The sequence below is a fragment of the Convolutriloba macropyga genome, chromosome 13 (assembly GCF_964194025.1).
Source record: "Convolutriloba macropyga chromosome 13, txConMacr16.3, whole genome shotgun sequence".
Lineage (NCBI taxonomy): Eukaryota > Metazoa > Xenacoelomorpha > Acoela > Convolutidae > Convolutriloba > Convolutriloba macropyga.
Genome location: NC_134480.1, coordinates 47,605,995 through 47,620,774, shown reverse-complemented (window position 1 = coordinate 47,620,774; position 14,780 = coordinate 47,605,995). Strand labels below are relative to the sequence as shown.

Here is a 14,780-nt window from a genome sequence, read left to right as displayed (position 1 = left end):
ACTTCATTTCGGCGCACACACAGGTGCCGTGACGTTCTAAATGCCAAAATCTACAAGAACAGTTAAAATTACTCTGAGTCACAAAAGCACAATACAATTTTGAGAAAAAATTTTAACAAGATTGATGTTTCAAATTAACACTGAAGGCGTGATAGACTCACAAACAGGTGGTAAAATCAAAATTATGTGAAGCCAATTCTCTGTAGCCACTACGGGATTAACATTTTTAGACGGCAACGAATTGAAAATAGGAAAAACGTTATCTCAAAACGTAAAAACATCCACCTGACGTACAAACGTTCTCATGTGTCCGCAATAATTGCTTTAATAATAAAAATGAGTTCATGAATTGCATGTAAAATTTATCAATATTTTCAGATTACATTATTTCTACAACTCTTGGTAATATCCGGGTGCAGAATTTTGGCAAAATTTTACAAAGGAAAGAAAGGAGAAATAACGAAGTTCTTAAAGCGTTGTTAACAATAGTTGAATTATGCTGCGCGGTAAACATGTGGATCAACCTTTACGACAGACAATTTGCTCTCGAACAACAGGCGGAGCTATTTAATTCAAGGGCTGTTGTAGCCTAGAAAAATTTTTGTTTATTGACACAAAAACATCTGAATAGTGTGGGATCCGAAACCCAGACCGCCGGATTCCTCGACAGAACAGTCACCACTCCGCTATCTGTCCCTTGTTTAGCTCCAATTGCTTTTGATTTAGCAACAAATTTTTCTTCGCGGTGAGAGCAACTGAGGTCACTCAAAAATGAACAGAGCCGTGAAAAGGTACTTGAGAAGTCATGGAATGTTCTAGAACAAAAGCGCAAAATCGATAAATCACAATTGTGGTGGAGTCTCGTTTAAAATGCGACATGCTGTCCAAAACAACCGCTTTTCTTAACATTATAAAATTTGTTCTGTTTCTGCTTACCTGCACTTCGTTATGGATAAAGTTATAGTAGATAATATAGAGTTTGTCAATTTTTTCCCCATGAAGTTCGATTAGTAGCACAAAATGGATGAATGCAAACTCAAAAATTTTGCTAAATACTTTTTGCAACGCGAATTTGACTATATTGGCTGATAATTAATGCAATTTCCAGAATAATGAAGCTCAAAAACTGCTAAAAAATGAAGCTCAAAACTGCTAAAAAATGCAGCTCAGAAACTGCTAAAAAAAGGAAGCTCAAAAACTGCTAAAAAATGAGGCTCAAAAAATGCTCAAAAATGCAGCTCAAAAACTGCTAAAAAATGAAGCTCAAAAACTGCTAAAAAAATGAAGCTCAAAAACTGCCAAAAAATGAAGCTCAAAAACTGCTAAAAATGAAGCTCAAAACTGCTAAAAAATGATGCTCAAAAATTGCTAAAATTTGTTTAGTCTACAGAATTCCAAATAAAAGTCAAAACGATTCTAATTCAAAACTTTGATATTTATAGAATACACAAAATTGTCTAGTGCTGTGAAATGCCATTTCAAACAAAATTGGCCTACAAAACGTAGTGCTCCAAAATATCCACTCAAGAGTAACAATTAATTCAGCATAAAACTAAATAGATGAGTAGACTTAACTCAAAGAAATCTGCGCACGACGGACTGTCTGATGACAGGACATTGATTCAAAACAACATAATAAAACTGAGAAGTTAAGAATTTACTGACATGCGAAAAACGACACTTCGTACAAGCCGCAATATCTTAAAACATAGCAGGCAGATTGCCGGAATAGCTGCGAAAGAAGACCTGCGTGCCATATAATAGAGATAGAAACAGATACAGATCTAAATTGAAAAAAAAATCGACGCAGCTCAAAAAAACTAAGTAAAAAAACATTTAGCGACAAATTAATGAAGCTTGTTAAAATTCATTCCGCAGAAGCCTCTTATTAAGGACCTTTACTGCACATATGAGTTCCTTTGACCTTACACAAATTCAAATTAAACTCAAGTTTTAAAGTGCAAATGTCATTTTATTGATTGAGGTAAGTCACGTATGATCAAAATCTAATCTCGAAATTAACCTAAAAACTTTTGCTAAAGCGAGTGTGAAATGCCGTCACGCGCGCAAACGCCGTTAGTGAGAAGAAGTCATTCAGAAAATTTTGACTTCAGCTTTGCTGTGTGAACGAATGTAAAACGAAAAAAGAGCGTCAGACGATGAAACAAAAAACATAGCAGGACAAGTCCTGACGTACAATTCAAAGAATTTTCATTGACTAAATAAAAAACTAGACCTAAAACGGACTATTATTTAATTGAAAAAACCATTTCTAAAAAAACCAGATCAAAAAACAAAAAAAGAAAATCAATGTCAAAATGCAGCTAACGAGAAAAAAACCAGTAGCGAGAAATGTCAATCTGATTCTAACAAAGAACTAGGCCTAGAATGAACTATGAATGTATTGGGAAAACCATTTAGAAAATCCGATCAAAAAAATCAAAAAAACTAAAAAATCAAAGTGAAATTGCCGCATGTGTACAAAAAACCACTAGCAAGAAAGCGAATTTTTGTTCTAACACCGCTTTCTCACTCGGCTTTAAAATTAGAGCGAAAAGATATCACGCCGCAAAACCACTCCTTTTTCGCTTTTTCGCCCCATTTCCTGTTTCGGCGTCACCAAATCAACTACTCCAATTTGACTTCAAAAATTATAAAAATGTGTGAACAGATCTAAAAAAGACAGCGCCCCAATACAATTCAAAATCTTTGAATTGTAAAAACCAAGGACACCGCAATAAAGCTCCGCTCAGCTTACAAACACCCTTCGCAGCTATAAACACCCTGAAAGAAAAAATTCTTTCGAAAATTATACCAATGCGCTGGTTGTATTACTGAAAATTAAAAAAATTCTAGACAATAACACCCAACGTTTGAAAACAGAAAAAAAATCAAAACAAGGTAAAATCATGAAAGATATGTTTCAGCTCGGAAACCCTAAAATTAATTTTAAAAAATGATAGTAACCGAGATCAATAAAACCTGCACAAAATGGCAACCACTGCGATTAAAGTTTTTTTTTTAAAAAAAAACATATCTTTTGATTACTTATCACAGCAAGTTATGCTCAACCCCAACAAAATTGAGACAAAGAAGAGTCAAACCATAAGAGAAGTCAGCTGTACAAACATTCTAAGAATTTTTTTGCTTTATTCGTTTCATTTTGAATTTGACTCCAAACAATCATACACAACAAGTCCTTTCTCGATTTTTTTCTCTGAAGCTGTTGCTTTATTTGCATTCTTTCAGGTAATTGAAATCTCACAGTTATTGGTTATTGGGTATTCTGTTATACATAGATCAAATTTTGAATCCAACCTAAACAATTTTCCGTTTAGTCAAGCAACACAAAAATCTTTCTTGGTATTTTGTCCACTCCATCACCGGTGAGATCAATCAAGTTTCAGCTATACCCACAATTTCTTCAATTCAGGTCGGAAACAAAAAAGCTTTAAGTTTTTCTGTGAAAAAAATTTCAACTACGCGTAATACGATTTGTCAAAAGAGCAAATACGCATTTTCATTATGATTTCGAAAACGTTCCCCAGAAAGCAACAAGCACGCTCCAATCGCAAAATTTTTGAAGTGCGATGAAAAAGCCAAAGAAAAGGACAAAATCATCACAAAAAGTTAACCATGAAACGCAAAAATTAACAATCGGACATTAAAACGAAATATTGAACGCATATCAAATTTCCCAAAACTCAAACTTCGAAGGTCAATGACAATTTACTTGAGTGACGGGAGATGTTAAAAAGCAACAATTGTGATCTTCCATTGAAAACTTAACAGCCCAAAAAAGATACCCCGCTTCAAGCAATCAGTCATATTTGACAGTAAATGAACAAGATAATTCGCAGCGGTGTGCAGTTCACTCATATTGATCTGCAACAATGGGCCATAGTTCTAAGGTAGTTGATTGCTATTCCCCTGTAATCAAAACGGAAACATTACTTGTTCATGTCGGACACGATTCAATTGATAAAGGTATTAAGGGCAGGTGGCAGCAACAAGGAAATAGTCGACAAGAGAATGCTAAAAAAGTTCCGGTGAACGATTAATGTAAAAACGTCCCGGCTGCTATGGAACAAAAACAAACGAGGAAATATCTAAACTATGCAAAAAAATAGACAATATGCTTAGAGCTTGATGGTTCCTATCCCAGGTCACGGTTTAATTACTTGAAAAATGCACTTCCAGTTTACAGTGTTTTCACGGAGCTCGTTCAAATCATGGCGCTACAATCTGGTAGAAAACACGTCAATATTACAAAACACAATCTGCCAGCATCACAAAATACAATTCAAATTAGAAAAATCTAAAGAAACTTGAAGTTTGCCTGAATTGAGAGACTTTTTGGCATAGTGTTTACCAATTTGTTTGACTTTTTTCCCTCGGAAACCTACAAGGAAACGAGGTACGCATCAAGCAACGTCACCTAATTACATAGGAAAATTGAAAAAAAAATTGAAGCAGGCTGACTTACTTCAAGAGAAGGATGATTTTATATTCATTGCGGCTGTTCGAACAGCTTTTGTTTTTCCAACATAATTTTGATACTTGGTGGCAAAATATAAAAAGAACCTGGACCCTTAGATTCTTCAAAACTTTGTACATTGGATGATGCGCTTACTGACGCCCAGAATTGCAACAAAATTCTACTGTTCAGAGCACACAAACGAAGTATCGAGATATCAAATACACTTCAGCAGCTGGACCCGGAAACAATTGTTATAGTAAACAAAATTTAAAATTGGATTAGCAATGAACAAAGCTAAAACATTCGCCGTAGCACAATTTTATGCACAAAAATTGATCTCATCAAACTGTACCCGCTAAGGGTGGGTGTAGGAATTAGGATTGCTAAGAAAATAAGTATTAAACGTAGAAACCAGTTATCTGGTCAGTGGTTCTTTAAAAGATGTGGCTGGAACTCAGCAATCCCTTAGAGGAAAAATCTCTGCTTAATGTCTCCAAGTGTCCACATCAAAGCCTGGTTGGTTTCTCTGCGATAAGTTAAGTGCTGAAGTTTCCAATGCATTCTCATCTACAGATAAAACTCTCTAATTTGGAGATCAAATACTGAGATGTTAAGCATATATGGGCACGGATTTCTTCACAGCTTTCCGTCGGGACCAGGATTAGTTTTCCAGAGTTGATATTCCTACACGCATATGCAGCAATAAGGGCACTTTGATAGATAACTGTTTTTCCACTTAAAAGTGAACCACTAGTTTGAAAATTTGCTTACCTCCTTTTGAAATCGATCATAGTCTAATTTTCTTTAAAGCAAAAAATTTAATAGCGACATGGCTCTCACAGACTGCAGAACAGTTTATTAACAAGGAAACCGCAATGCCATGTAAGCAGAGTTTAAAAAAATTTTTTTGACAATACTGGAGACATGTATCAACAATGATGAAATTAGTTTCGAATAACAAAAAGACTCCTTTAGAAAAACCCTACGTGACAAATGAGATGCACAGAAGCATCGACAATTCAATAAAAAATTGACACAAAGTGCTTATTCGTTTGCGTCAATTAAAAAGTATCCCAAACTTGTAAATACAGTTGAAAGAAGCAGAACATCAATATTTAGACGAAATGTTTAAAATTTTATTGAGACCTCGAAAGAGACATGCAAGTACATTAGGAAAAAAAAAGTAGCAGACCAAACATCAATGAAATCGATTTAAAAAAAATACAAAAAAGGACGGCCAAAACTCATTCTGTAATACTTTCAACCAAGTTTTCAGCGAAACAGTCACCTAAAGAGCGCAGATTGTTCCATTAAACGCTGAAAACCAATATGTTGAGGAGTTCAATTTCAAAATTTTTGCTCTGAGGGAAATCTACAAAGATATTCACAACCTAGAGAACAACACGGCAACATCAAAGCTAGGGCTTTTAAATCTGGAAAACGCTATTCGAACACATCTTCAGATTATATTTAACGATTGTATTGAAGATAAAGATTTCCCAACAAATTAAAAGGATGCACATATCACACCAGTTCACAAAAATGAGCTCTTTTTGTTTTAACTAAATGCCCTTCTTATTCCATAACATCAACTTCTGCGAAAATTTTTGAAAGATTGAATACTCAATCAGTTAGTAGAATATCTTAGTAGAAAAACGAGCTTTTGAACAAAAAAATCCACTTCCAATCTCAAAAGTCTTCAACTGATGCTGTGAAATATGGAAGATTACTACAAGACAGATGGATCTCGCAAAAGCTTTTGATTCAATATCACATGAGACTTTTCTCATGAAAGCAGAACTCTCTGAATCGATAATTCTTCTGTTAAAATATTTTCTCAGAAATCGAACAGAATGCGTAAAATTGGGTATTTACTTATCACCGAAAAATACTTAACCGTGGTGACAAAAGGAAATGTACTAGGACATAAACTACATTCTTAAAATTGCGGATAATTCTAGTATTTGCAAATTAAAACGTATTTAATTCCATTCAAAATCGAAATGTTAGAGGAAACCAAAAAGCACAGAAAATCAACTCATAACAAATGCCAATAAATCAGAAACATTATGCTTTATAAATCAAACTCATTTTCAACAGAGTAACTCTTTTGGTCAACGATTTTACTGACTCGAGAGATATGAACATTTTATTTCCCCCTGAAAATATTATATCGCTCTTAAAGGGTTTCTTCGTCAGTCTACGTGATTTAAAGTACGATATATCAAGAACCTGTACATGGTTAATCAAATATAGCTGCGCCGTCTGCAGATGTTGAACGTTTCTTAGAATATTTCCTTATAATTCATAATTTTTTTTACCGCTACCTTCTGTAAAGATCTTTTTTAGTACTGTCGAAAATCCTTCAATGGTAAATTCAAGTCTGTGAAGAAAATTAGGACCCAGAGTTTTCTTTTAAAGGAGAATTTATTAAAGCAGCTCATGCTTTTTGCTATCAAGGAGTACAAAATGATTCGAACAAATCATTTGATAACCTCAACTCAGTTTCAAGTAAAACGGCTAAGATCATTGGTTCTCTGTATCTTGTAAAAATCCAATTCCTTTAAAAGTAAGAATTAGAAGTTGCAAGTCAATTGTACTCTTTAATGTTTTTTCAGCGGATATTCCTTTGAACTGTTACAGCGAAAAAACAAACCGCATATACAGGCAAATTAACTGGGCAATAAAAGTTTCTTATTCTAGGCAAAATTTGACTTCTCCACTGATCTTCTAAATAAGGATCGTATTTCGCGAGCCAATGGTTTATCTCTTCAAACAGATATAAGATACTGGGGAACGAACGGAAATTTCAAACACATCGCTATTCGAACACATCTTCAGATTATATTTAACGATTGTATTGAAGATAAAGATTTCCCAACAAATTAAAAGGATGCACATATCACACCAGTTCACAAAAAGGAGCTCTTTTTGTTTTAACTAAATGCCCTCCTTATTCCATAACATCAACTTCTGCGAAAATTTTTGAAAGATTGAATACTCAATCAGTTAGTAGAATATCTTAGTAGAAAAACGAGCTTTTGAACAAAAAAAATTCACTTCCAATCTCAAAAGTCTTCAACTGATGCTGTGAAATATGGAAGATTACTACAAGACAGATGGATCTCGCAAAAGCTTTTGATTCAATATCACATGAGACTGATAACCTCAACTCAGTTTCAAGTAAAACGGCTAAGATCATTGGTTCTCTGTATCTTGTAAAAATCCAATTCCTTTAAAAGTAAGAATTAAAAGTTGCAAGTCAATTGTACTCTTTAATGTTTTTTCAGCGGATATTCCTTTGAACTGTTACAGCAAAAAAACAAACCGCATATACAGGCAAATTAACTGGGCAATAAAAGTTTCTTATTCTAGGCAAAATTTGACTTCTCCACTGATCTTCTAAATAAGGATCGTATCTCGCGAGCCAATGGTTTATCTCTTCAAACAGATATAAGATACTGGGGAACGAACGGAAATTTCAAAATGTTTACTAGTCGCCCAAAGGCTGGACAGAAAAAGAGAACAAATCAAATTTTTATATAAGAGAACGAAAAAGAAGTGTAGTAAAAAAATATTAGATCCAACTGAAAACAGTAAAACTTGTTTTAGAAATGTTTTAACCGAGTTTTTTTCTCGATCAGCACATAAAAATACCCGTTTACAGACAAATAGGACCATTAAAATCCTATTTCTACCTATGAGAACCACAGCTGGAACTCAAAGATTATAATAATAATGACAACACTGATGCAATACCACATTGAAGGCAGCTCCAATAATTTTTAAAAATACCCGGCAGATTGCCGGAAATTAGCCGCCGTTGATTCCAATAAGCATGATTGAGATTGAAAGAAGAGAAGATATTGAGAAAACTATTTTTGCACAAAAACATTTTTTAAGTCCAATTTATTTTGATGGCATTTCGTAGTTGAACATACTTCTGTTTCTTAGAGAGAGGCTAAAGGGGCTACTATCAATACCAATAAGCATTAGAGATGGTAACAAAGACTTATAGGAACGACGTTCAAATAGCGGGCATCTAAAATTGGGCTTTATCCCGTTTCTATTTCTGACTTCAATTTTTTATACTGACTCTGTTCATTTTGAATTGCTTTGCTGAGCAACTGATGTTCAAAATTACTTTTAGCAGAACGAGAGAAGAGAAAAACTAGCCCAGAGAAGTCAAAAAGATTTCACGCAAAATGTTGAAAAAGCGGTAAAATGAGGTAAAGCGAAACATTTTTTTGTTCGACGAAGTAAAAAAACAGCAGGACAAGTCCTGACGTACAATTCAAAGAATTTTCATTGATTAGATGAGAAACTAGACCCAGAACGGACTACAAATGAATTGGGAAAACCAATTTAAAAAAAATCAAAAATATTAAAAACAGAAAAAAATTGTCAAAATGCCGCATGTGAACAAAAAAACACAAGCAAGAAATTGAAATTTAGTTCAAACAAAGAACTAGGCTTGAACCATGACTGAACCATGAATGGATTGGGAAAAACATTTAGAAAAAAAAATCCAATCCAAAAAATTGAAAAAACCGTAAAAATCATAGTAAAATTGCAGCATGTGAACAAAAAACCACTAGCAAAACCGAATTTTTGTTCAAACACCGTTTTCTCACTCTACTTTAAAATTAGAGCAAAAAAAATCACGCCGCAAAACCACTCACTTTTTCGCTCCATTAACTATTTCGGCGTGACCAAAATCACTACTCCAATTTTACTTCAATTGTCATGAAAATGTGAGAACAGATCTTAAAAAAAAGACAGCGCCCCAATACAATTCAAATTCGTTGAATTGTAAAAAACAGAAAATCAATGTCAAATGCCGCATGTGAAGTAAAAACCACTAGCAAGAAATGAAAATTTGGTTCAAACAAAAATACTAGGCCTAGAATGAACTATGAATATATTGGGAAAACCATTTAGAAAAAAATCCGATCCGAAAAGTTGAAAGAAAAACAGTAAGAATCAGAGTGAAATTACCGCATGTGAATAAAAAACCACAACCGAGAAATGAAAATTTGGTTCAAACAAAAAAAAATTAGGTCTAGAATGAGCTGTGAATGGATTGGGAAAACCATTTAGAAAAAAATCCGATCCAAAAAATCGAAAAAACAGTAAAAATCAGAGTGAAATTGCCGCATGTGAACAAAAAACCACTACCGAGAAATCGAATTTTTGTTCAAACACCGTTTTCTCACTCTACTTTAAAATTAGAGTGAACAAAATTTACGCCGCAAAACCACTCGCTTTTTCGCGCCATTTCCTGTTTCGGCGTCACCAAAATCACTACTCCAATTTGACTTCAAAAATCATGAAAATGTGAGAACAGATCTTAAGAACAGATCTTTGAATTGTAATCAAATTCTTTGAATTGTAAAAATAGGAGCACTATAATAGCCGGCTGAGAAGATGAGGGTGGCTATTAATAAGTTCGATCCAATCCAATTTATAGACGCAATTAAACTATTCTACACTAACCTTAGTGACAATCAGTGAAGGAAAGTAGTGGCAGCCTCCGTTCAGAGTGAATCCCCAAGGTCTCTCGCCGTAAATTGACAGCTCTTTTTTCTCGAAGGTACCAACTCCCCCCGCCTTGCGAACTCTGCCATCCCCTCCAGCACCATTTTTACTCTCCGATGACCCAGATTGTGTGGCAGCCACAGTCATTTGCAAAAGCGCTCATTTGACTGTCATAACTCAACACAATTAGCACTTCTAAATCCAGCTGTCTGTTCAAATATATCTGGTTGCTGAAGCCAAGGTGTTCAATTTCATTGTTCGAACTTTATTCTTGTTCTATACATTGCTCTGAAAATATACAACGTTTTCTCGTTCGTACTTCAATCGCCACAGGTACGATAAAGCAATTTCTATCAGACGATAAAGAACTTATTAACGATGGACGTAAAAACTGTTACAACAGCAACAAAAGTATGCAAAATTGATCTGTATTTACTGACTTGTCAAATTAATAAGATCTGAACACATTACAGCACATTTTTAACAAATTACTTGAAAATAAAGTAACATCGCTAAACGCCATTCGGTCAAATAAGAGTAAGAAACGCAAATCATGAATAGCTCTTCAATTTGCATATCCAATTACATCAACAACTTTTACGCATCAATGGTGAAGTTAAATCTTGCTAATGATTAACGTCAAGTCCTCGCTGATACTTGGCGCTCATTGGACAGATATACATTTTGCTGAGATGTTAGGCTTTGAAACAAAAAGTCCAGCCCTAAGCTGACTCGCCAACGCAAACTCGAAAAATTTGTTATCGCAAATATGAACCTACAGAGCAAAGTTTTTGAATGCTAAAACGGACAGAAAATTGTAAAATTTTTGTACTGTTGCAAATAATGTTTTGATGGAAAAATCTAACAGTTTTTGTTTGCGTGCCGTGCCCATCCACTCACTGGCTCCCGGTTAGTAGTAGTAGTAGTAGTAGTAGGAGAGTCTTTAGGGTCGGAGCCCTCGGGTGTGGAACCCTTCAGTTTTCGTTTGGCACGAGTTTTTTCATTGGTTTGCAGATTCCACAGTTGCATAGAAGTCTCCAGGTGCAGCTGTCGAGTTCGTTGTAGCTTCTGTGGAAATAGTTTTGGTACATCTCTGTCACTTGTTATTTTCAACTTGCTAGCGCATGTGTCCCGATTCTTCATGCAATTGCACGGGCTCTGCAGCTTCGGTGTGCAAAACGTACACGTTAACAAGTGGCCTTAATGACCCCCGGTTGTAAATTGTGTTGTCATATAGCACCTTACAATGTACAAAAGTACGCGCGCTAGGGGGCCTTAGAAGTTTTGTGCCCATTAAGTTGGGTCCGAAACAGAAACACTCCAATTCGTTTTCAAAACACTGAAAAGCTAAGTACTCGTACAATTTAATGATGACGATAAAACCGACATATAACAAATATCATGTGGGCCTGATAACTTGCCTGCAGTTGTCCTCAGGAACTGCGCAAAAGAACTTACGAAATCCATCTTTGAGTTATTCAGAAATTTTAGGCGCCTTGGAACCTATCCCAGTGCATGGAAAATACGAGCAGTTAGCCTAATTTTCAAGAAAAAAGGATCGAAAGCAGATGTGGTAAATTATCGTCCTGTAACACTATTATGCATTGTCTCAAAAGTTCTAGAAAGATTGTTGTATGGCTCAATTGTCAATTTTTTCAAAGGACTCATAACTGATTCACACGGTTTTCGTGGAAGATCAGTTATTCTTCAAATGTTAACCTACTTAGATAAGGTATACAAATTCTGTTCTGAGAACAATCGAGAGAATAGCTCACTTCTCTGACTTTTCCAAAGCTTTCGACCAAATTGATCATGGAACACTCTTACGTAAGATCAATTGCATTGGAATAGGTGGCAAGCTGTTTGAGATTTTAAAGAGTTACCAGAGCGACAGACTGCAATACGTGAATTTTGGAAATCTAAATTCGAAGAGTTAGCCGGTCACCTCGAGTGTGCCTCAGGGCTCAATACTTGGGCCCCTACTTTTTTCTTATTTTCATTAATGACTTACCTGAAACTGTTTTCAACTCCAAAGTCTTTCTTTTTGCTGACGATCTCAAACTATTATATAATGAAAATCTTGGAAACGCACACGGAATCGAACAGGATCTAGATTCAATATTGCGTTGGAGTTACGTAAATAACCTCAGCTTCAATTTATCGAAATGTCAGTACAAAAATTTCAATATCAAGTCGAGATTAAGTCCAGAGTTGGGTCAATGGCCACTGGAACAATCAAGAAATATGGAAGACCTTGGTTTCACAATGCACGACAGCCTCACTTGGAAGGAACATGTAGAATTGCGGACTCGAAAAGCCAACAAACTCTTTCACCAAAAAGAAAGAAACATCATATCTCTTGGCGGTTACTGCAAAACTAAATCTTTATAAGTGTACGCTTATTCCAATCTTAACCCATGGATCTAACTGTTATATGCCTTCAAAATCTGACATGCGACTGCTTGAAAAATCGCAAAAATAAGTTTCGAAGTGGATGCTACCGAGCCTTATTTGTTGCGAACGACTGAGATCCCTGAACTTATTACCTCTCAACTATTACATTGTGCTAACAGATCTTCTCTTGCTACCGAAATTGGTGAACAATTATTATGCATTCAACATCAGCGAGCATATTGATATTGTGCAAAGACGGTCCAGTTTTCGGTTTATATAGCCTGAAATTTTTTCTATCGAACCACATATAGAGCAAATATCATTGATTCAAATGTTAAATTCTTTCAACCAGTCGGACTCAAAAATCGAATCTTAAACTTGATGTGGAAGTACTTCAATACCTCAAACGAAACAAACTTAACAAACTTAAACTAGTATGATTCATCTATATATATTTATATATATATATATATATATATATATAAAAATTTTGCGGGAGCAGTCCCTCACGTTTTGTGGAAGCCACAATAATAATAATAATAATAATAATAATAATAATAGTAATAATAAAAATAATAATAATAATAATAATAATAATAATAGAAATAATAATGATAATAATAATAAAAATAAAAATAATAATAATAATAATAATAATAATAATAATAATAATAATAATAATAATAATAATAATAATAATAATAATGATAATGATAATAATATAACATAGCTGACAGCTTGCCACAAATAGCTGCGGTAGCTTCATAGACTTTCAGTCTCCAGAGGTAAATAAACAAACTGCTGAGATGTCAAATTTCTATTTAGAAATTGAGTAAATTCTGTGTTGTTTATGCCTTCATTTGCGGGACATAGTCTGACACTTTAAATTCCAGTGTTCTGCTCTCTGTGGTCTCGCGGGCTGTCGGTGGTCTCTGAGGAAACGACATCTAACAACCAGTTTGAACTGTTCCTACACACACTTATTTTAAATAAGTTTATATAGTGTATGTGTTTGCTGTCTGTGAGTGTGATCCTGCGTGTGCACCCGCTCGATTGAGGCTGATTGTACATGTGTGAAACAGACGATAATGCTTCATATTTTTGCAGGTTGTGCACAGATGGCTGCACAGATCCTTCCCTGAAATTCACAAGATTTAGTATTTGAGCGTGGTACTTAATTAGTCTTCGTCTCCACTAGCATGAGGGTGCGTCAACAGGCTCATTTTGTGGTTGTGTTTATTGATCTGATCTTTCAAAGCAGAAATTTTTAATAACAAAATCAAATTTAACGTAGCAGTCCGTTTCCTAATGTCTTTGTTTCGAATCTGGAGAAGACATTTCTCCGTCGCTTGTGTTATGGCCTTCTCATTTCTAAGAGAATTCTTTTGTTGATCAATGACAGTATTTTTTTTCACATTCATTGTCCGAGTGCCGGTTGTAGTTTCCCAGTTCCTAGCGCAATTGTTCAGTCGCTTTCTCCATTTTCTCGATGGCTTCGCTATTTTAGCAGCATTGATTTTTAAATCCGCCATTTCTTGTTTAAATAAATAAATGGACTGCTCCTGTTCAGCATTTCTGGCTCCTTCTACATTTAAATTATCTTGTAGCGCCTCACACTCGGCTCTCCGTTTGTCGAATGCTTCTTTGTTGCACTTTGGCCTTTTCACAATGGTTATCCAGTTTTTGTTGAAGACTCGGTGAGGTATTTTTGAGGTAAAGATTTTGAAAAGTACCGAATATTGGCGGGTGCCAGAAGTTCTAGCGTAGACACTTTCCGGGTTTGCGAAAGACATGATTCCACTCGGTACCCACCAGGGGAAAACGTGGAAATAACGTTCCGCAGTTCTGGCAAATAGTACACATATTCACAAAATTATGAGATCTCGTTGCCAGCCATATTGGATAAAAACCCCTTATTGCTTCTAAAGTTTCCCAATGTTTTCAATCTTGAACGCAAGACTTTTTTGGTCTTGAAATCAAGACAACTTTTTTTCTTCTTTGGTCTCGAGATCGAGACGTTTCCAGTTTTTGGTCTTGATCCAAAGACTACGTTTTTTAGTCTTGAACTCAAGACAATTTTTTTATCGTTTTGTTTTCGAATTCGAACTCGACACGTTTCCATTTTCCTTTTGGCCATGAACACAATACAACTTTTTTATTTTTCTATTTTTTCAAACTACCAACTTTTTTCAGGTTTCTTTTTCTTCAATCATTTTCTTTTGGTTTCGGCGTTCATTTATTAATTTATGTAATTGAATTTAGATACGTTCTCCCGTTACAGTGTCAGGAATCCACAATAGTTGTTGACAAGACAGTCCATTGATAACTAACCCTAATAGATGAAAAATTCAGGGAAACTTTTTACAAT

The 14,780-nt window shown here is 35.0% G+C and overlaps 1 protein-coding gene across 1 annotated transcript in view; it reads right to left on the bottom strand.

The window, feature by feature from the left end:
• Window positions 1–10,347, bottom strand: part of LOC142351913 (uncharacterized) — a 92,025-nt gene extending 81,678 nt beyond the window's left edge. The window contains exon 1 of the mRNA XM_075404169.1: window positions 9,977–10,347. Coding sequence (XP_075260284.1) covers window positions 9,977–10,165 — 189 coding nt within the window. The 5' untranslated portion in view covers window positions 10,166–10,347. The remainder of the gene's footprint in view (window positions 1–9,976) is intronic.
• Between the last annotated feature and the right edge of the window lie 4,433 nt (window positions 10,348–14,780).